Genomic DNA, 22,138 nt, shown 5'->3' on the forward strand with positions numbered 1-22,138 from the left:
ACCAAGACCGTTTCCTCTTGACTGCCACCAGCAGAGGAGCAGCATGCCGCAGAGGCCACCTGCCAGTTTTCAAAACCTGGGTCCGACTTCCTGGACACCTTAGGAAGTGCCAAGTCTGACAACAGCCAGCCCATGTTCACCGCCCTTCTGACAGCGTGGAGGGCCGGCTCTCTTGGCCCGACATCCGTCCCGGGCAGGAGCGTCAGGAGATGCTCAACCTTTGAATCCCACCCCCTCCCCTGCCCCGCATTGCAGGCTTTGTTTACATTGAAGGAAAATTGTCTTTTTTGCTCCCAGTCCTCTGCAGAGCAAAAAGACTTGTCGGATTCGGGAGAGGAGCCTCGGGGGGAGGCTGAGGCCCCCCACCATGGCACGGGTCAGCCCGAGTCAGCTGGTGAGCATGCCCTAGAGCTTCCTGCCCCCGCTAGCGCTTTGGCCCGCGCGCCCGAAGCCCAGCTTCTTCCTTTTCCACGAGAACTGGCAGGGGTAAGTCCGCCTCCCCCTGGCATCCCCCAGCCCCGGGCTCCCAACCCAGACCGGCCCCTCCCTCTCGGCCCTTGCATCCAGACCCCGGGTCGTCAGCAACTGGCAATAACTGAAAAGATGACAGGGCTCTCTTCAGTGCCCTTTAATTCCTGCTGCCAAAAAGTCAGGAAGGAGCAAGTCCCCTTCTACACTGAGATTTTTCTAGTCAGGGGAACATTTATCCATAGCCTGAAGCTAATCCTGTTATTGAAAGAAGCAAGGGGTCAGAAGAGGAGTTGAGGATCAGGGTAGAACTCTCCACCTCCAATTCAGCCCCTTCTCCCTCTTTCCATTTTTCCGTCTCTCCCTGAATTCGGGCTTTCAAGTTCAGTATCTTAGAAACACAAAAGGCTCCAGCTTCCTTGATCTGTAGGAAAAGGTGTCTAATGCCTGTTGCTTTGCAAGACTGGTTGTGTCTAGACTGTGGTTGGGCTGTGAACTGCTTGTCTTCAATCAAAGCAGGAAGAAGAGCCGCTTCCTTTGAATCGGAGGGAGCCCCCTGAGCCCTTTTTCTTTGTATTCAGAAGGCTTTGGAAGATTATAGGTGGAGAAGACTGTGAACTCTCCAGAACAAGAAATGTCTGGAGTTTTTGGAGTTTGATAAATCGGGAAAGGTAAACATTATCCTCCATTCAGGATTGAAAGCTTCATCCTCTCGGTACCTAGTGGCAGAGCCCCCCGTTCTCACTTCAGGGAAAAGTGACTCAAGAAAACAGGATCCCACCCCACCACATGGCACCCAGGCGTCACAGCCCCAGCCCTCTCCCCCACCTTTAGCGGTTCCTCGTGTCACAGCGCCAGTCTCCCATGTCCTTGAGGAAACCATTGAAATTCAGCTAGAGCCACCAGACCCTGGGATTCGCAGAAAGAAGTGATGTTCAGCCAAGTGAGGCTGGAGCCAAATCTTAACATTTAGAGGAATCAGTGTGTGGTGGGAAAAGAAGAACCAGTCTGTCCCTGTTGGGGGCTGTCCTTCGTGGCCTGAAAGGGGGCTTGAGGGAAGGAAACCCAGGAAAGATTCCAATCTGAGGTCCCCACCTGAGAGCCGAGAGCAGGAATTCAGAGGCAGTCATTTTCTGGGTTGAGCAAGAGCAGCTGCTGGAACCTTCTCCTGAGTCGGGTGACAGCAGGCACGTGTTCCCAGTTCCCTGAGAACAGGTGGTCTTTGTGAGGATCTGCCCAGGAAACGGGGCCCCTCCGCTGCTGTCCGGGTTGAAGAGCGCAATTTACTGAGAACCTCCATCTGCAGAGGTCGAAGGTTTTCTGTGGAGGGTGGCAAACGGTAGAGGTGGTATCATGGCAGCGGCCCTTCCAGAAGCCAGGCTCATTCAGACCCCTTTCTGCTAATGCCTGTGAGGCAGAGCCTCGCCTTCTTCTGTGGCCAGTCCAGACGCTGATTTCCAAGGCCTGGTCAACAGAACTCAGCTTCTCAGTTCTTGTGGACTGTGGGTCAGAAGCTCTAATTCTGAGAAATGCAAGCAGTGCCCAGACTGGAAGATGCAAGGTCGAGGGCGATGAAGATGGTTGTTATGTTGCTGTGGGAGAGGGCCTGGGGTGGAGGGGGGTTGTTTCTGAATGTGCCAGCTTCATGGACAGGGCCATGCCTGTGACACACACCCGTGCATACCCTGTGTGGTTTTAACATGGGTAACTGTGGGCATCCCTGGTTCCATCAGAAGTCCCAGCAGTGCCGCCCTCACACCATTTGTGACAGCTCTCAGCCATCCGGGGCTTTTTCTGCTTTTTGGGCACTAAGACACAGTGAAGTTTGTTTTTTAGGTCAATTAGGATGTGGATAGACCCCGATCCCAGCTACTTCCTGGGCTGAGATGTTTCTATGGCGAACTTGGACTAGCTGCTCTTGCTTCAGAGCAGATTTGGCGCTCACTCTGTCTCACTCTGGAGTTCAGGAAACACCCACCCACATGTAACCTGACAGGGCTCATCCCTCACGTTCAGTCTGTTCTTCATTCCACGATCCTCTGGGGGATTGTAAAGCTTCGATATATCGCACACTGAATTGTTGCCTATAAAGGACCCTCATCATCTTTCCGTCTCATCAGAGCTCTGGCCACTGAAGCCCCAGGACCAGGAAACAGTCTCCTTATATCAGACCTCCTGGCTCTCAATAAGGCAGCTTGAGGGACACCAAACCACATCCAGATTAAGTTTTCCATTTGACCGGAGAAAGTGTTCCCAGTGCTCACCCCGAGCCTGGCTGAAGTCTGTCAACTGAAGTCCTGAGCCAAGGCACTACCGAGCCTGAAACATGTTACGAGCCCCACTGGGAAACCGAGAGTCCGGACCAAGTCTCCTGGCCGGTCCGCTCCCCCTGCCCATCCTCTGACATGTGCAAGGGGTTTACCACTCGTCCGCCCCTGCCCAGCAGTCACATCTTTGGAGGCTACCTCATTTTCTCTTTTTTTTCAGTGTCTGCCTTTTTGGTAAAAATCTCTGAGCTGGTTCCCTGAGTCAAAGGATAAACCGTGGTGAGTGGGCCTGTGGTCCACATGAAGGTGAGGCTGCCTCAGCAGGGGCCTCCCTCAAGTGGATCTTCATCCAGGTGTCCGTTTTCCTGCAGTCACAGCAGCGGACTTTGTAGCTGGACTGTCCAGATGGGGGTCCATCCAGGTGGGGATCACTGAGTCCCCAGCAGGCCAGCTGGTATTTCCTGGAAGGAATGTCCCTGACATGGTCTTGATTTCTCATCTTTTCCGGGAGGCCAAGAAGGTAGCGCCGCTCACTCCTGCTCACTGCCCGTCTGTCTGTGTCTCAGTTTCTTTGACACAGCTTCCTGCTCCCTCCCCGCCTCCTGGCCTGGCGCCCTTGTACCCTCAAGGCCACCCATGCCAGGAAGCCTCACAAAAGCCCTGTCTGGGGAGGGTGCAAGCCTCAGTAAACTGAATACTAGTAACTGTCATGGATTCAGCCTTTACGCAAAGGACAGGAGCTTCCTGGTCCTGTGGCCCTGTCCTGGGTCAGGTCTTCCCTCCGGTCTTGTGCTTGGTGACAGGGACGTATGCCCTTCACAGGACCAGCTGCTTCTCCCCAGGGTTCTAGTGTGTTCTCAGAGGGTGGGCTACCCTGCCCACCCCACCCACTGATGTGGGACCCACGGCCATTGTGAAGTGTGCAGTCAGGGTGCCCTGATCTGAGCATCCCTGAGGTGTCAGCCTGAAGCCCATGTCATCAAGAGGCGGCTTCTGCTGTGGAAAGAAGCAGAGAAGGACGTGGGGCTTCCCCACCCCACTTGCATCCTGACTGCTCCCCCAAATCACAGATCCTGAGAGCCTGCTCTTAAGACCCTCCTCACAGTCATCCCTGAAGCAGCGGCTCCCAAGCTTTGGGCTACAGGTTGCTGGGCCTGACCCCACGTGTACCCCAGGGAGTGGAGGGCAGCACAAGGCACCAGGCCTAGACGGCAAGCTCAGGCCTTCGGGGCGGGGGGGGGGGCCAGACTGCAGCCCACACAAGCAGCAGAGGGGGCTTTCCAGCATGAAGCAGCATCTCCCAAGGCAAGCCGAAGTGACTTGACTTCTGGCCTCCTGCGTCCTCGTGCTGGCTCCTGTTGAGGAGAATTACTGGCGTCACTGTCTTCACTGCTTCCAAGTCAGCTGTTTCAGACCCCACAGGAAGTCCCAGCAGCTTCTGAAAGGCTCTCCCAGTGGAGGAGTCTCCTGTGTTGTCCTTCACAGGCCCTCACCTCCCAGCCTGTCCAGGACCAGCAGGCTGGCCACACGCCTGTGGGATGGTTCTGAGACTCGGAGCACGGACTAGAGGGTCTCCTGGGGGCAGACGTCTGGGAGTGTCTTGTCTCTTCTTGCCAGGTGCCCTTTCTTCTCCAGGTCACCAAGGGGGCTGTGGCTGAGGCCGGGGCTCCATCTGTGTAGTAGATGCTTGCTGAGCAAGTATCCTAGGTGTTGAGGGTGTGAGTTGTAAGCCGAACAGACAGGTTAGGGCCTCGTGGTAGCAGGAGGCACACAGCAGATGGGCACGCCAGATCACTTCCCACTGTGAAGCACAAAACAGAATTGAGGCCCGAGAGAGGCTGGAGGGAGGAGGCAGAGGAGCCACTTTCTCTGGCTGGGGCATGGGGTGGCACGTGAGCTTGGATTCACCCTGGAGGTGGTCAGGACAGCTGTGGGAGCAGCACGCACGCGGAGAAGGAACACTGAGGCAGAAACAGTGTCACCATGTTCAGAAAACATGAAGGAGACAGCAGGGCTGGAGTGTGATGGACAAAGGGGACGTAGTGTAGCAGGAGGCCACTTGGAGTCAGCAGCCTAGGCCCCGAGAGGCAGGGCTGCAGCCCAGAGGTCTGGGTACACTTCTGGGGAGAGGCTCCTGGCTCCCATCGAATTCTCAGGGAGACCCGGATCCCTGAGAGGTTTGGGGTGTCGCTGGCAAGGATAAGCAGGTTAAGTGTTGTTAAAACTTAACAAAAGTTTTAAAAACTGACAGAACAAAGGGAGTCCAGAAATCACAGTCTTCTTCAACCAAAATAGAATGAAATTAGAAATTCCTAGCAGGAGCCCTGGGGCATTCACACCCATGAAAATTAGCCAGCGAAGGCGCAGCCAGACGGGGGCCTCTTGAGATGAAGGTGGCAGAGGACCGTCTTCCCCAGGAGCTGAGGACCAGGCAGACGATCCTGGCCTTAGAGCTGTCAGGGCCCCTACTCTGCATACAGTCAGGGTGGGGGGGTGGGGGGGGCGTGGGCGGTATGTGACTTGGCTGCTTCTCCATGGCCAGTGAGTGCCTGGGATCCAGGTGCTTCCCCTGAACACGTGGTGAGCGAGCCCCACTGCGCACTGGGGCCAGACTCTTCCGAAACTTAGAGGCTAGGGGGGGACCCGGAGCGAGAGCCATGGAGAAGAGCAGCGAGGGGTGAGGCCACAGCCTGAGAGATTTGCACCTGGGTGGCGAGGGAAGGGAGGGTGTTGGTGAAAGAGCAGTGTCTACAGGAGCTGTCTATTTCCAGGTCCCAGGAATCATTCAGGAAGCCACAGGTGCCACTGGCCTCGCAGGCTGCCTGCCATGGGCAGGTTTAGTAGAGTTGAAATGCTTGTTGAATGAAAAGGGGGAAAGAAGTTGGGGGCAGGGCAGCAGGGATAGTCTGGGGCTGGCAAGATCTGCTGTAGAGGAACAGCAGGAGGAGACCCGGAGACTGTGCCTTCAGTGTCACCCAGGGCAGGGGGCGCCCGAGAGGAACACCTGATATCAGGTGTCGCGGGCTCGGCTCTTGGCTGTCAGCTGCCAGCCCAGGCCTGTTGGATGACAGTGCTGCAGCGGTTCCTCTTTCATCAGCTCCCCGCGGTGAGAGGGTGCCTCGCCTTGGTCCCTCCTGTCCACAATGTCCCCTGAGCGCTGAAGCCCTGCTACCCTGGGTGTGACACTCCCGGAGGTGAGCTTGCCGGGAGGGTGTGGGCGGTCCAGGTGTGAGGCCACCCATCGACCCCTGCACCTTCATCCCTGCAGAGGAGTCACTGGCCGCGCTACCTGCCAAGCTTGGAGGTGGAAACCTGGGCCAGTGAAGCCGTTTGCCCCAGGTTCCACATTCGAGACACGGCCGACTAGCTCTCAAGCCTTTGAGGGGGAGTTGAGCGCCTTCACTCTCCGAGCCCTGACCACTGTCTTGTGTTCATCTAGTGCCTGCCTCCCGAATCCTCCAGGGGTTATTTTATTTTGTTTTGAGCCCCATGGTATGTTCACAGATGCCCCGAGGACCACTGAGCCGGTCGTGTTAGGAGGGTTTCACATGTCCCGAGCATTTTGATAGATGGTCTCTGATGGGGGCGGGGGTGCAGTTTGGGGTCCTATTCTTACTGTTCTTTAGGACTTGTCTGCCGACTCTGCCTACTGCCTCTTTTTGTCCAGCCTACAAGCTAGGATGCTGTTCAGGTTTTTAAAGGATTGTAAAAACAAAGAATATACAACGTGTGGCCTGAATGGGGCCTGTGGCGCTGGCCCTTTATAGGAAAGCGCCGCCCCAGTTCTCGGGGGTCCAGCCTCCTCATCTGCAACTTCCTTACTTTACAGCTTTTACCCGCAGCCCTGCAGCTTGCAAAGCACTTTCACATGCATCATCTCTTTTAATCCCTCACAGGCTCAAGGCAGGTGGTCCTCATTTGGCCAGACTTAACCCCTGAGGGGCTTTGCTGAAAATAAGAAAATTGGCTCCCCTGCTTCCCCTTCAGCTCTGGTGCTTGGAGTTGGGGGGTGGGGACGTTGACCCCTCAGAGTTTGCTGTAGGCTGCTTAGCTCTGGAGAATTGCAAGCCCCTGAGAGAGGCTGTGTCTCCCCAGATGGGCCAGGGGCTAATTTTAAGCTCTTAATTGCTAGTCATTCGTGTTCTGAAACCAGAGTTTGTTGGGGAGGAAGTTCTTCATCCACCTTTCTCTCTCAGCTTGTGATTGTTCAGCCGGTCTGTAGTCTGAGCCGTTGGACCTGGGATCTTGTGCTGCACACTTGGGCCCATGGCACCGAGGCACTCAGCTACTCTGGAAACAGCAGCCTCCCTGGAAATTGGGTTTCACACCAGGGGAGGCGCTAGGGACGGGGGCCCCCGACCCAGTGTCTGCGCCCCTGCTGCCCTTCGGGGTGGACAGGTCACCTCAGCAGAATGGATTGGGGTGGAGGTTGCGGGGGACATGCCAGTGAGCTGTACCCAGTGGAGGAACTTGGAAACTGATCCTGTGCCAGGAATATTCCCAGCTGTTAGGAGTCCTTGGCGCGGGGCCTGGCGAGGTGGGGGCAGAAGGTTCACGGGAGATTTTCAGGCATTAGGTTGAAAGTCTGTGACCCGGGCAACTGAACCCCGGCCCCACACCCTTGGTGCCGCATTTTGGGATCCATTGGTGGCAGAAGTCAGGAGCCACCAGGCTGTGTGGCCCTCTCTTGATTGCCCTGACTTGTGTTCTCATTTCAGAGGTCAGCAGGCGGCTCCAGCCCCGAAGGTGGAGAAGGTGAGGATATCTCTCAAATGTTTCACCGGCTTTGGTCGTAAAAGTGGAAGCAGCCTGAGTTTTCTTCTCCTCCTCCTCATTTTCTGTAGATTCTGACCGAGAAGATGGAAATTACTGCCCTCCGGTCAAGCGAGAAAGAACATCCTCTTTAACACAGTTCCCGCCGTCACAGTCAGGTAACAGTGGCAGCCCTTTACTGGATGGTGAAGTGGCCATGTTTGCAAGCTTGCTGTCCCCCTGCATTGCCTCCCACCCCTTGTTTGTCTCCAGTTACGGTCAGCCTGAGGCTCGGTTTTTTGGGGGGCGGGAGTAAGACTGGAGCTTGGCTGAGCGCAGCGCAGACGCCCTCGTCTGAATCAGTGACACTTACAGAGGGGTGGGATGTCAGGGCCATGTCTGGGGCTCTGACCATTAAGTACATGTCGACATTGTAAGGGCTCTTGGCTATGTGTGGACTAAAGGTGTGGGAAATGGAGGGTCCCCCTCGCCCTTCAGCAGTGAGCCTAGTGCCCAGGGGGGCCAATTGAGAGGCCCAGACACACAGACAGTAGTACATGGGGAGTCCAGCAGCCCTGGCAGACACTTTGGTGGTGGAATGGCATGAACTCCCCAAGGAAGGGAACTTGGGAGAGCCCAGACAGCTTGGCCAGGCTGGGCCCAAGGGCTTGGAGCCTCCAGGCCAGAACCAGGTCTATGCATACATGGAGGCCAGGAGACCAGCTGGTGGATAGATGCGGGTTCCTGGGATAGAGGGAGACGCTGGGGCTACTAAGTGGGGAGCTCTGCAAGCCTGGGGCTGCTGCTGCTCCTTGCAGGGTCAAAGCCGCAGCAGGGCCCCCACTCCCCACCCAACCCGAGCATTGCCTAGTGCTTTGCAGCACTGGCTTTCATATCCCCTCCAGCTCCCTAGCTTGAAGTTCAGTCTTGGGAATTCACATAAAACATTTACAGCTGTGAGCCCTAAGAATGTCACTTTAGGAGAGAAAAGACTCTTGGAAGAGTCTTGGAAGCTTAAAGAGTACGTGAGCGTCCTCTTACGTCACCCCTGTGACACACCTGAGTCCATGCTTGTTCCCTGAACACTTGCCTTGGGCACAGCTGAACCCTTTTTCACAACTGCTGGAGACACTCCCCCCACTCCCCACTCCAAACAGAGGTGCTGTAGTTTGCATTGAGGAGTCCTCCGGACAGCTTGCAGTCCAGGCTGGGGGTCCATCCTTTTTTTTAATGCTTTCTGCATGCTTGTTGCATGGACCTTATTACAGGAGGGGCAGCATCCACTTCGGGGCCGTAGATCACATTCCTTCCCGCTCACTGCCCACTGCTAAGCCTCACTTTTTCCATCAAGAAAGTACAGCGGAGAAGAGAGGTGGTAGTCTGTGCTCTGGCTGTAGGCTGGAGAAACCAAGGACCAGTAGACATTAGTCCTGTCCTCTAGCGCAGTCCCCCCCTAGGGTTTAGGTTAGCTATCAGGCGTGTAAAGACAAGTGGTCCGTGTTCAGAGGCCTTGGCTTTGTGCTGCAGTCTGATCCCACTTAGCTGCCTGCAGCCTGCACAGTTTGGTCTTCAGCCCCACTGCGCTGTTACCTGGCCCGCAACCAGGGAACCGGTTGCTTTTGTAAGCTTCTAAAAGGGGGGTGTAGGGGGAGACTGCAGCCAACGGAGCCCTGACTGGTGACAGGGAGCAGGGCCTGGGGCTTGGCCCCGGGGAGCATCTGCTTCCCTCCCGGTCATCCTCTTGGGGAGACATGGGCAAGGCAGGACGCCACAGCAGACCAAAGTCGACAGCTAGGTATCAGGCAGATTCAGGCTGTCCGCTGGACACCCATGTTTTGGGGCTGTAGGAAGAGTCCCGGGGTTTCACTTTTGCTAGGGGCGGCTAAAGGCCAGGTTCATGATGCTGACCCCCCACCCCCACCCCCTGCAACACCACAGTGGGGCCTGGAGATGACCCTTCAGGTGGGAGAAATGCTCCCAGGCATGTCTGTCCTGCCTACTCACGCTGTTTTCCTGTTGTTCCTCCCCTGCCTGCACCTCCTTGTCGACAGTATCCAAAAACAATGTTTTTATGCCATCCACCTTCTGCGAACCATCTGCAGGCAACTCTGACTCAGAACCAGGTGAGCCTTCGCGTGCCTTTGCCCTTTACCAGCTGGTCACTGGGGGTGTCCTGGGATGAAAAGCACTTGCTCTTGTAAAACCCTGTCTTAAATGAGGGCAAGCAGTTGGGAATCAGCACTCTTTTTTGGTTCATGTTTCCCAACTTTCTGCAGGCAGATTTAGAATCCAGTGTGAGGCAGACTTCTGTGACCCTTAATTTCGGTTTCTGCGAGCAGAGCCTAGTTACAGGGAGCTTCAAGTTCCTTTAAAAAAAAAAAAAAGACAAAAGCAAACACACACAAAAAAACCACAGTGAAATATAGTACTCGTTTTTCAAAATTTTACACAGATACTGTACCTCTGTGTCATTAAAAACTCGGAAATACATAGAGTGAAAGAGTCCTCCTGTTCATTTCCCACCACATTGCCATCCCCATGGTCACTACTCTGAAGTTTATGTAATTTTCCAGGCCCCTTCTCTGTGTCTTAAATTCTCACACTGACTAATATTACTGAGATCTCTTTAGATAAATATATTTAATCACAGCTTTAAAACTTTACGGCGAATAGCTTGATCCTTTCTGAAGAATGTGGAGCCTTTTCCTTTTTCGGTCCTTCACTAGAGAACCAGCTCCAAGATTTCCTCAAAGTTTCTCCCGCGTGGCTGGAATTCCTCATAAAAGATTTAATGAGCGAACATAACCATCCGAATTCTGTAACCCAACCCGCCTTGTATAAATTAACTGCTGACTTCAAAAGCAAGGCGAACTCAGTCAGCCTCTGGCACAAGGGCGCCGTGGAGGGAGAGGCGAGCTGTAACTTTGACGGTTGATTTGATGGCACTGTTTCAAGCGGTTGAATTTGTTCTGACTCCAGAGGCAAACTGTTCTGAGCTGACCCCTTCACGGGGCCTAAAAGGGAGCTAGGTGGCTTTTTGTTTTTTATTTATTTGGCCACACTGTGGCATGGGGGATCTTAGTTTCCCAACCAGGGCTTGAACCCGAGTGCCCTGCATTGGAACGTGGATTCTTAACCACTGGACCACCGGGAAGTCCTGAGGAGCTTGGTTCTCAGGGTTCCTTGGGGAATGCCTGAGCACCAGCCTAGTGAGTCCCGTTCAGGACTGTGGGGGCCGGGTCATAAAAGGTCAGCCTGGTCCATGGTCCCCTCTGCGGTGTGTAGTGGGGACAGACTGACCTGTCCACTCTGCAGAGTGAACTACTCGGCTCCTTGCCCGCCTGCCTTTTAATTTTTTTTTAGCTTTTATTTTGAAAGAAAGAAAAAAATGTAACCCTTAAGAATAATAAGGTGCTTCTCCATCCCACTACCTAGAGACCCCATTCAATCTTCCCCCAGGCGCCCTAGTGATGAGCAAAGGCATCCCGTTCTGGCTCATGCGTCACGCATCTGAAACAGTCCCTCAGCCTTGCCTGGTTCTATCAGTGGGCTATAGTCCGTTGTCAGTAGCATTTATCTTAATACACAGATGTTACTTCCACCGTCAGTTTATTCTAATGGTCCCCGATCTGGCTGGCGGGAGCCCCGTCCGTTTCTGTGCTCTCCGGCCACGTCCCCATCCTTCTCTTGAGCATGCCCTTTTTTTAATTGTCAGAAGGGCTTCTAGGCTCATCATCTTCTGTCCTTGTCCTCAGGGGGGTCCTGGCTCTGCTTAGTGGATAGTGGTTTCTTGGAACCAAGATTTGAGTGTTCAGCCCACTGGTCACTGTTGGTGCTGTTGCTGCTCCCAGGCCGTCTCTGTACCCGCAGCTGGGAACACACATGGCTGAGAGCACATACATACATACATGTGTGTATATATACATGGACCTCCTCATACACAGGCACTCACGTCTGCATGTGTTCTGTGTCTCTGCTGCTCTGTCTGCGTGTATAGGTCACACCAGTTCATGGGGATACTTCCCGTCCAGTGCCAACAAGGTTCATTGAAACCCTCCTTCATATTTCTGCCTCTCTTCTGACAGTGAGAAACCTGCTCCCTTTCTCCTCAGTGTGTTTGCTTGTTGCTTGAGCCCCCACCAGGGAGCCTCCTCTCAGATTCTCTCTAGCTTCTGGTCCGCACTAGGCCAAGTTCTGATCTGTCTTCCTGGTTTAATCTGAGAGCTCCTGGAATTCCCTTGGGAGCCAGTGTTGCCCTCTCAGACATCACTTGGGGTCTCTCTGAGGCAAGGCAGAGAAACCTGCTTGCTTGGGTGTGATTTCAGAGGAGGGCAGAGGCTGCCCCATTAGGAGTGCTGCCCTCCCACAGCAGGCTCATGTGGGGCCACGCGTGTGCCCACACACGTGTGTGCAACGGCCCGTGCACTCCCATGACCCAGGCATGCATGCTAGGGCTCTGACCACCTCTCCATTACATGCTGACCTTGCTGCAGAGGGAGCTTCCAGAGGCCACAAGCAGAGAGCACATTTATTCTAGTGCAGATGGGGGCCCTGCCCCGTAAGTATCCCCCTGCTGCTCTGGGCCCCACCATCTTTCTGGTGGGCCCCATCTTTCTGTCCAATGTTGCCAGTCACGTGGAGGCCTGTGGTGTGTCAGTTCACCACAGCATTCAGGGTGGATGTCCTGTGCACCCATGGGTGGGCCAGCACCAGGCCAGGTGGTGGTGGTCAGTGTCTGTGACTCTCCAGGCTTGTTGCCCCTGCTCAGGGTCAGCCCCGAGGGTTAGCTTGTCAGAGTGGAGTGGTGAGTAGTACTCGGGGTATGAGCATTGCAAAGCCAGCTCCGAGGACCTTCTAAAATTACCTCAGTTGTGAATTTTACCTCAGTCTTTTTCAATGTTTCTAAATTGCCAGTCATCTTACTAACCCTGAGCTCTGGCAATGTAATTCAGCATCTCCCTGCCCAAGAGGCCCACCTGGCAGCGTGTTTTCCCCCGCATCCTGGGCTGTTTGGCTGTTGAGGCCTCTCTCAGGAGGGACCCCAGCTCCAGCAGCTGGGCTCGCACGTGCTGACCAGCAGGGGGCACCTCTCTTGTGGACTTGGGTTTGCCTGAGGAGAGCACAGGGCCCTCCTGCCTGGTGGGGAGTTCTGATTTGATTTTCATACCTAATTAATTGTGTGGCCTGATGAGTTGTGTTTGTGGTGGTGTTTCTGTGTACAACTGAAGGGTTTCTAGTGCAGCTGAAGGGTTGTATACCCACCACCATAATTAATTTTAGGATGACTGTCACTCCAAAAAGAGACCCTGTGCCCTTGGGCAGTCACTCCCCACTTGGTCTCCCCAGCCTCTGGCCACCATGAAACCACTTTCTGTCTCCATGGATTTGCCTGCCCTGGACATTTCATGTGAATAGAATTGCACAGCTGTGGCCTTTGGGGACATCTTTCCATTTCTTTAAGTCTTTACTTTCTTCCAGCAATGCTTTATAGTTCTTATTGGCTACATTTATTCCCAGGTACTATATTCTCTTCCGTGCTTTGTAAATGGAATTGTTTTCTCAACTTCATTTTTGGATTATTCACTGCTCGTGTCTAATAACATGCACATGATTTCTGTGTATTGAGCTTGTTCCCAGCAACCCAAAAAGGTTTTTTTCCTATGGGTTGGACCTTAGCACAAAAGTCAAGTGTCCCCTTGACTTTTCTGGGGACAGACGGTCCTGTCGGAACCACGAGGCTTTCTACTGACCCTTCTGGTCAAGAGTGGCGTTAGCCTGTCTCTGCCACTCCCTAAGATGGGCCAGTCACAAGGATGCAGAATGAAGGGGTCTGGGCGCCCCGGTGGCTGAGCTGAACCAGGCTCTGAGCCTTGGCTGTCAGTCCCAGACCCCATCCTCAGAAGGCCCTGCCTCCTCCTCCTGGGCCTTCCTGACACATCTGGAGAGAGCAAGCCTGCTATCGGCCTCCTTTGATCTTTAACCACAGAAAATGTGTCTCATTTCCCGGACATCTGCTGTAATGGCAGGACTTTTCCCGATAGCATTTGTGCCCTCCTGGACAGGGAGCTGGGTCCCAGGGAGAGCCAGTCTTCTGGGGCTCCCTGATTGTGCTTGGGGCCCTCAGCCGCTGCAGGCAGCTGGGTAGACCAGCGGAGGCCTGACCAGTCCTGCACTCACCCTGCAGTCTCTGCTGCCGGCGGTTCTCCTAGAGCCAGCACTGCCTGCGGCCCTCCAGCCTCCTCCCTGGGCTGCCCCACAGACGGGACTGGACCAGCCTCTGCTTCTCTGTTTGAACTTGGAAATATTTGCCCTGGTTCTCCAGGCCCACGGCCACTGAAGCCCAGACCGCAGGCCTTGGCCGCCCCAGGTCCCTCCAACTTTGTTGCCCTGCCCCAGCAGGCCCACATTTCATCTTTTGTCTTGTGCTTGTAGAGGAAAAGAGCAGTGGGTTCCGGTTGAAGCCACCGACGCTGATCCACGGCCAGGCCCCCAGTGCAGGTGGGTGTCTGCTATCAAGGAGGAGCTCAGAGTGGCAGCTTCCCAAGTGCCGGTGCAGCCTGGGCTCCCTCTCCTGACGCATGAGCACCGGGAGTGCCCTCAGACCGGGAGGTGCTCCGTCCAATGAGCCCGCTGCCCCAAGGAGGAGGAGGAGGCGGGAAAGGATAGGCTTGGCTCGGTCGGGGGCATTCAGGCTCTGTGCCCGGCAATCCTCAGTCATCAGACTATCTCCCCAGAGCATTCTGGCCACAGCGTTAACCCAGAGTAGCAGAGTGGCCTTGAGTGAGTGGGGCCCAGGCTGGTGCCGTCCACATCCAGTGGGGAGCCCGTGCAGGGCCAGGGACGTTCTCGTGGCCCTTGCCCCGTATTTGGCAGAGGGATCTTCTCATCGTGGCATTTTGAGAAGCATATGTAAGGGATACCTTTACGTGACCCCTTGTGGAGTCCTAAACTCTGAGAGGTCAACCATGGCTTCACTGCTTTCCCCTCACTGTCTGCCCTTGACCCGCAAGACCAGCTGTCCTTTGGCTCCCGGGTAGTGTTACCATACTCCCTGGACTAATCTGCAGGCAAGATCTGTTTCATGGAGTTTTTTATTGAACCACATAGAAAAATAACAATAGCTGGAATGTGTGTGTCTAACTGTAAAGAAAATAGCTTGGGTTTTCTTTCTTTCCTGTACTTCCTGTAAAGCCCAGCCTAGGAGGGACGTCACTTGGGGCACTTCTGTAAGTGCCTAAGCGTAGGGGCGGGGGGCATTTCTGCCTGCGCGGTCGGAGGGACCGGGGCAAGCCAGCCTGTGTCACCAGGTCTGCCGAGCCAAAAGCCCAAGGAGCAGCAGCGCAGCGTGCTTCGCCCGGCGGTGTTACAGGCCCCGCAGCCAAAGGCGCTCTCACAGACAGGTGAGTCTCAGCCCGGGGCCAGGCTCGCGCAGGAGCGTACAGTCACAGGTGGTTTTGGCCCTGTCTGCTGAGTGCAGGGGAAACGACTTCAGTCCCTGATGAGCCCAGCAGACATGTAGTTCCACTGTCCCTTGCTGCGGTGCCAAGGCTCCCAAGAGCCGAGTCCCACCACGGGCACGCAGCTCAGCCCTGTGCATCTCTGAGACTGGAGGAGTGACCTGATCAGAGGTAGTCTCGCCTCACTCCCCAACCTCGAGATGTAACTCCTAAACGATGTTTCCGCTGTGTCCACATACCAGGTGTGGTTTGCAGTTGATCTTTAATTTTTAATCACGATAGGCTTTTTTCTTAATCTTTCCCTGCAGTAGAACTCCTCATCAGGAGCAATGCCACAACCCACCTGGGAGAAGCAGTTGGTATTTATGAAGAGTTTTAATTACATGGAAAATTGTTTGGCCTAACGCTGAACAAAGCCAGATTTGAAGTTGTTCAAGTCACATAGTTGCAACTGCTTAAAAGGGAAAAGTGAAATATTAGTCACTCAGTCGTGTCTGACTCTTGCAACTCCATGGACTGTAGCCCGCCAGGCTCCTCTGTCCATGAGATTCTCTAGCCAAGACTACTAGAGTGGGTTGCCATACCCTCTTCCAGGGGGTCTTCCCGACCCAGGGATCAAACCCACGTGTCCTGCATGCAGGTAGATTCCTTACCATCTGAGCCACCAGGGAGAGGAGTGCATAGAAAAAAGACTTTATTAGTAAAACTAGTTTTATAAAATTCATAATTATTCCCCAAATACATTCTCTTTTTTCCTCCTTAGTAGTAGTATGTCTAAATAAACTGAAAATTCACAGGGTTCTTTATAGAATTAACAATAATAGATTCTTGGTTTTGTGAGGTTTTCATTTGGTATTTAGGATTTTCTAACCTCTAAGAATTTGTGATTTTCATTTCCATTGATGCCATATCATTTTTCTTTAAGCATGTCATCTTTTCAATTTTCTCACTGCACTGCGTGGCATGTAGGATCTGAGTTCCCCAACTGGGAATCAAACCCGGGCCCCCTACAATGGAAGCACAAGGTTCTAACCACTGGACCCCCAGGGAAGTCCCAGACCCTCTTCTTTAAACGAGACCCTCCACTGTTGGGCCCCAGTGGTAGGAAGGGACAGTAGAGGTGGTCCAATCTCTGAGATGGCCTCCATCTTTTTTCCCCACAGTCCCGAGCAGCGGCACCAACGGGGTCAGCATCCCAGCAGACTGCACGGGGGCAGCAACATCAGCCTTGCCTGACAACCCAGCCCGGAGAAGTCCATCTGATGAGGCGCCAGCACTTGAGGTCTGTCCTCGAGGGGGCAGGGAGCATGCCACATGCGAGGCTTCTCGAGGCATTGCTGAGCATGTGGGCTGTGGGCCACTTTGGGCCGTGTCCGAGCTGGCCTGTACTCAGGCCGCCTGATTTGCCCGGAGGGATCCGTGGGTAACCACAGCTGACTGGCCGAGTCACCATGCTGCCAGGACCCCATGCTTAGTTCCGAGAGAAACAGGCCACGAGCAGGGCTGTGCCACTGAGGGGGCCTGCGGCTCTCCACGGAGAGCTGTCTCCACACACTCTGCTTCTGGTGGCAGAAGTGTGCCTGGGAGTTGGCTCAGAAATCGTTCTTTAGCAAAGAAGACAAGTTGTGAGGTTCTATAGGCCAGATGCGTTTTCCAGTAGCATTGCACGGCAGCTGGAAAATAACGGGACATTTAACGAAGAGCCTGCGTTTGTGGTTGGCAGGTCGGACCTGAAACCCGAGCTGCAGTTGCACATAACCCAAGGGTCCATGTGCAGAGACCGCTTGCACCCGTGTGTTTATTTCCACTCTATCCGTTTGGGCAGATACAATGCTGCCTGGGCTTCTCCACCTCCCCACCCACGCCCCCCACCCCCACCGGATGTTGAGGCTCAAATGGGGAAAATGAACATGTGCAATTCAATCTTCATACGTTCCCTGAGCCCCCCACCCTCCAACCACAGTCGGCAGAATTGGAAGAGGAGTTGTTCCCACAGCCTACAGCTTCTCAGAAACTGGTGGCTGGGGTCTCTAGGGCAGTGAGCTTGAGGAAGACCCAGAAGTGACCCCAGCCCACCCATCCTACCCCCCACCATCCTTCACCAGCATCCCCAGTGACAAGAGCACTGCCCAGAGCTTTCCCCATCCTAGGGAGTCTCCCCAGCAACCCCCACCCAAGGGCCTGCACAAGAGGATTCGTGCTGAGCAGATGCAGGGGCGTGAGACAGCTCATCTCGCTTCTTAGGGCCAGGGTGTTCCTGCTTCTCAGCTGTCTTGTTTGCTTGTTTTAATCAGAAGTCCCAGAGAAATGAGTCTAGCAGTGCTTCCGAGGAGGAGAACTGTGAGAAGAAAGAGCAGGGAGCCCAGCAGGCATTCGTGTTTGGGCAGAACTTGAGGGACAGAGTGAAGGTAGGTGGTCGGTGAGCCGGGTGAGCTGGGGACAAGTGAGGCAACCTGCCTCTGCCTCCCCAGCTTCATTTTCCCAGAGATGGGGAGCAGGGCCATGTCCAGGGTGGTACCATGCTGCACTGCTGGCTGGCCCCACCCCCAACCCCGACTGTGGAGCTCACCGGGGCTCCCGGCAGCCAGCCCCCTCATGCTCCAGGTCAGGGAGGTGACTGAGCCTGACAGTTTTTACAGCAAAGGAACGAGCAGATGTTAGTGTCCGATGCTTTCAACGTCTCCAGAGAGACTCTTCTCCTTACTGAAGAGTTTCTCAGCACTGGCAGTGTTTAGACTGGATCCTTCTTACTTCCGGGAGGCATGTCCTGGGCACTGAGGGTGTTGAGCAGCGTCCCCAGCCCCGCCCTCTGGATGCCTTTCTTTGCCAGTGGGGACCACGGGAAGCATTCCCACTAATGCTGACCGTCCCCCAGGGGCTACATCACCCCCAGTGAAAGCTGCTGCCATTTGTTTTCAAGTAGGACAGCTGGGAAGATGCTATGTTCTCTCCCCAGAAGGCAGCAGGCTCTGCCCCTCCTGGCTGCCCTCAGCTGTTTTGGTCTGCTCTGGGGGCTTTGAGTTGGGGGTGGGGAGCTTGTGGCCATGGCAGGGGCTCTCTGCAGTTGGATACCACCCCCACCCACCCCCCGACTCTCTGGCCCTCTGGGAGACCTGTCCCAGCCCTGGGGGCAGAAGGTCCCTCTGCACCATGTGCATCAGCTCCTCTGGTAGGAGCTCCTGGAGGCTGGGTCTGGGGACACCAGTCATTGTCACAACTGGAGGGTAGATGCCACTGATGCTAAGTAGGTGGAGGCCAGAGATGCTGACCAATGCCCAGGATGCCCCCCTCCCCACTCAGGGAACCATCTAGGTGCAGGGTCAGTGATGTGGAGGGTGGGGTACCCTGAAATGAGACTAGAGTCTGGGGGTGCAGGGAAGGTGTCCAGCCGCACTAGCTGCTTCCTCCTTTGGTGCCCGCTGTCCAGCAGAAGTACAGATGCCCCCAGAGACACAGAAGTAGGTGTTGATGTTGCACAGCTTTAAGCAAAATAACGAGTCCCTTGGCAGCCGCTCCCTCCCAGGAGCAGGAAGCAGGAAAAGGGAGACCTGGGCCTTCAGGTCAAGTCTTCCATGCTGCCTTGAGATTGGGGTGGGGCAGCATCTCATGGAGGCCCTGGCGTCTCAGGGCCACATCCCGGCTTCTGCATGGAGAGTGACTTGCAGGTGTGGTTTCTTAACCCCTCTGAGCCTCTGTTTCCTCTCTCAGAACATGGTCGCTAACACCCACCTCTCAATGTTCCCAGGAGAATTGCATTGGAGAATGTGTTTAACCAGGGCAGCACGACAGTTGGCATAAAAGAAGCCTCGAGAAATGATGCTTCTGTTTATGATGAACCCTTTAAAATATGAAATTTGTACGTGATCTGTGATCTCTTGGTGCAGAAGCATTGGTGGAAAATTCCAACAGGTTGCCAGCCTGAGTGTTTTTCTTTAAACAGAGGAGAAAAGGCTCCCTAGCACCTCATGGACTGTTTTTACATCTTAACTGTAACCCCCAGGATGCATGCATGTAGATGGAGCCCTGTGCAGATGGGCTGAGCGGCTGAGGCCCTGAATGTGCCGTTCCCTGAGCAGTGTTTCCTCTCATTTCCCAGTTGATCAATGAGAACACTGAAGTGGCAGACATGGAGAACGCCGGACACCCCAGTTCAGAGACGCCTGCTGCGACCAACTACTTCCTTCAGTACATCAGCTCCAGGTATGTGCCTCGGGCTGGTGCCTAGCCTTGCTTGGGGAAGCCTCCGCCTCAGGGGGACCCACGGTCACCCACTGCCCTGGACCAGCCCAGTCCTTCCTCAGGAGGGTGAGGGGCACAGGCAGCCAGACTCCAGTCACCTCCAGCCCTCCTTCCCTACTTGGTAGAGGTGTGGAGGGTCCAGGATTGGGGGGTGTGCTGCAGCGGACAGCGGAGGCAGGACCGCAGTCCCATGGGGTTGTCCAGCCCATCCTGGGAGTGACCTCCGCCACCAGGTGCTGGATCCGGGCTCCCTGTTGGCGCTGCTGGCGGGGGCATTCGCCCACAGCCTGGCTGCTGGGGTGTCTGGGGAGGAAGGCACACCCTGCCTGGGAGTCGGGCCAGCAGGGCAGGCACCGTGCAGACGCCAGCCTCCGAGAGGCCTGGCGGGACCAGTGACCTGCTCCTCGGCAGCCTGGCCCCCAGTTAGTGGGGCACATCAGTTATTTTAAGACATGTTTTATGCACCTCAGTGTTTCCCACGTTGGGCGGCGCGTGCAGCCTGTGATGCCTTAACGTGGATGAAGGGTGACGGCCATGGCAGCGCCGTCTGCTGAGCTCCCCAAGGGCTGTCCTTTGTCACCCACCCACAGCCTGGTAGGAGGTGTCACCTCCTTGGTGTGGGGCCAGGGGAGGGGCCCAGAGAGCTGCAGCACGTCTCGGGGGCATGTTTTCGGGGAGCGGGCGGCTGGCCCCTGCACTCAGCCTGTCTGTGGTGGCGTTCTCCTCCAGGGGGGTGGGGACGATGGGCATCCGGTGTGACAGTGACTGAGCAGTTGGTGCCAGGCAACTGGAGCCGAGGGTTCCTGTTTGCCTCCCGGTACGGCCCAACCCAGAGCCTGTGGGGGCCTGTCCCTGGCGAGGCAGACCAGCCCACTGGGCCTTGCGGGGCCTCGGCTGCTTTCTGCTCCAACCGTGCGCATTGTGTGTGCGGGCATGCACACCGCTGGCCCTGTGCCCCTGCCGCCCCACACTCACTCAGAGTGCATCTCCTCTGCAGTTTAGAGAATGCAACCAACAGTGCCGATGCCGCCAGCAGCAAATTCGTGTTTGGCCAGAACATGAGTGAGCGCGTGCTGGTGAGTGACCCCGTGTTGGTGAGTGACCCCGTGGGGATGACCCCTGAGGCCCAGAGACGTTCAGAGCCACCCGCAGGTCACAGGGGCACGTGGCGTGTGGCTGCTGTGTCCTGTCCTGTGGCATTAGAGTGCTTTCTTTTGCCGAGAAAGAGAAAGAAGACCCAACTCAGACTCAGCCTAAACAGCATGCAGGGGGCGGGAGGGACAGGCCTGGTGGCCGGGGGAGGCTCTGCGGGAGCCTGGGTTGCGCTTCCTGTCTTTGCTCATCTCAGGGCAGGGTGGGGACTGCTATCGGCCAGAGCCCTCGGCTGTGTGCTGCTGGGACCACCACGAGCCACCTCTGACGCCAGAGGAGGGCGGCCCCAGCCCAGCTGTGAGGCCACAACATGGGGTGGGTGGTGGGGTGGCAGCCTCGGACAGGCCCCCGCAGTGTCCCCTGTACTCAAAACACGCACCTCGGGTCGTCTTCTGGCCCAGGATGGGCTTCTGGAATTGTCACCTGCTTCCTTATTTTTTTCCTTTTATTCCCCAGCCATACATTCCCAACCCCGTTGTGTCCATTTGTGAGGGTGGCTCAGGTGCTGTTGGGGGCTCACCTGACTCCTGGCATCTTGGTCTCTGTTTATGATGCTGAGGAGCTCCCTGCTGCTTCTCTTGAGTATCAGTACTGTCCTTTTTCCATTACAATGAAGGAGTCAAAGAATTGCCTCACAGACCAAGGTGACCAGGTGGCCTGTGGTCAGCTGGCAGCCCCGCCTCCGGGTGATGCCACAGAGGCTCCAGAGGCAGTTCACGTACAACATCCACGGCAGGCCTGTGCCTAGGGTGTCGTCCGAGGATGGTCGGCGAGTGCTGAGTGGAGAGGGGCTGGGGCTGGGTGGGTCCCCAGGATCCAAGAGGGAAGCTGGCTGAGAGAAACCCTCTGCCCAGAAGAGAACGTGCCAAGAGCTGCCTCCCAGCAGAGGGGGGCTTCCTGTCTGCAGTGGTCAGCCCACTAGGACCACCTGCCCACACACCCACCTTCTTCTGCATCCCTTCGCTCCCCGCAGAGCCCGCCCAAGTTAAATGAGCTCAGCTCAGACGCCAACAGAGAAAACACAGCGGCAGAGTCCGGCTCCGAGTCCTCGTCCCAGGAGGCCACCCCTGAGAAAGGTAGGCCTTGTCCTGTCCCAGGAGGGTAGCCGGGGACACTGCGAGCCCCAGCCATGGTGCTGGCATCCAGTTAGCAGGAGGGGGCTTGGCCGGCTCAGAACAGCCAGGCCCAGGCCCTGCCTGGTGACCCAGAATGGGGTGGGTGAGGTGTCTGACCCGACCGAGGCGACTGAGGGGTGCTCTAAAGCACCCTCAGAGGTCTCGCTGTCTTCTGTCCTTCCTGGAGCCGGGAGAGTGGGAACCGGAGCTGGGCTGGCCGCTCCTGGCAGAGTCACGGGGTGCGTTAGCGGGGTCCCCTGTGGGCCAAGGTGCAGCTCCCAGAGGTACTGGTCCCCTTGGGGCATCCCATGAGGCACGCCCTCCCCCCAACCAAGTCAGTAGTCAATGTCGTTTAGCTAATCACATTGCAGAGTCCCTGGCCGAGTCGGCAGCTGCCTACACCAAGGCGACGGCGCGGAAGTGCCTGCTGGAGAAGGTGGAGGTCATCACCGGGGAGGAGGCTGAGAGCAACGTGCTGCAGGTGAGTGCCCACCTGCTTGTGGTGCCGGGTGCTAGAGCCACACAGTCTGTCTCAAGACAGATTACAGACCTGAAACAGACATTTCTTCCTGCCGCCCGCTTAGCAGCTGTGACTATCTTGTCCCGGTGTGCTGTGTCCTCCTCTTAGCCCAGACTTCACGGCCCTCCTGCCACGTCCCCACGGTCCTCCCCTCCTGGGGCGGTAGGT

General features: G+C 55.8%; 1 protein-coding gene across 5 annotated transcripts in view; it reads left to right on the forward strand.

The window, feature by feature from the left end:
• RANBP3 (RAN binding protein 3) overlaps window positions 1-22,138 on the forward strand; it is a 51,182-nt gene that overhangs the window by 24,016 nt on the left and 5,028 nt on the right. The window contains exons 3-14 of one of the 5 annotated variants that reach the window (XM_061150580.1): window positions 298-486; window positions 7,454-7,490; window positions 7,580-7,666; window positions 9,539-9,610; window positions 13,920-13,985; window positions 14,795-14,887; window positions 16,108-16,226; window positions 17,239-17,352; window positions 19,041-19,144; window positions 20,181-20,259; window positions 21,309-21,411; window positions 21,807-21,931. In XM_061150580.1, coding sequence (XP_061006563.1) covers window positions 298-486; window positions 7,454-7,490; window positions 7,580-7,666; window positions 9,539-9,610; window positions 13,920-13,985; window positions 14,795-14,887; window positions 16,108-16,226; window positions 17,239-17,352; window positions 19,041-19,144; window positions 20,181-20,259; window positions 21,309-21,411; window positions 21,807-21,931 — 1,188 coding nt within the window. The remainder of the gene's footprint in view (window positions 1-297; window positions 487-7,453; window positions 7,491-7,579; window positions 7,667-9,538; window positions 9,611-13,919; window positions 13,986-14,794; window positions 14,888-16,107; window positions 16,227-17,238; window positions 17,353-19,040; window positions 19,145-20,180; window positions 20,260-21,308; window positions 21,412-21,806; window positions 21,932-22,138) is intronic. The other 4 variants (XM_061150581.1, XM_061150582.1, XM_061150583.1 and 1 more) reach the window with 4 other exon arrangements.

This window comes from Dama dama, chromosome 9 (assembly GCF_033118175.1).
Source record: "Dama dama isolate Ldn47 chromosome 9, ASM3311817v1, whole genome shotgun sequence".
NCBI classification, from domain to species: Eukaryota; Metazoa; Chordata; class Mammalia; order Artiodactyla; family Cervidae; genus Dama; species Dama dama.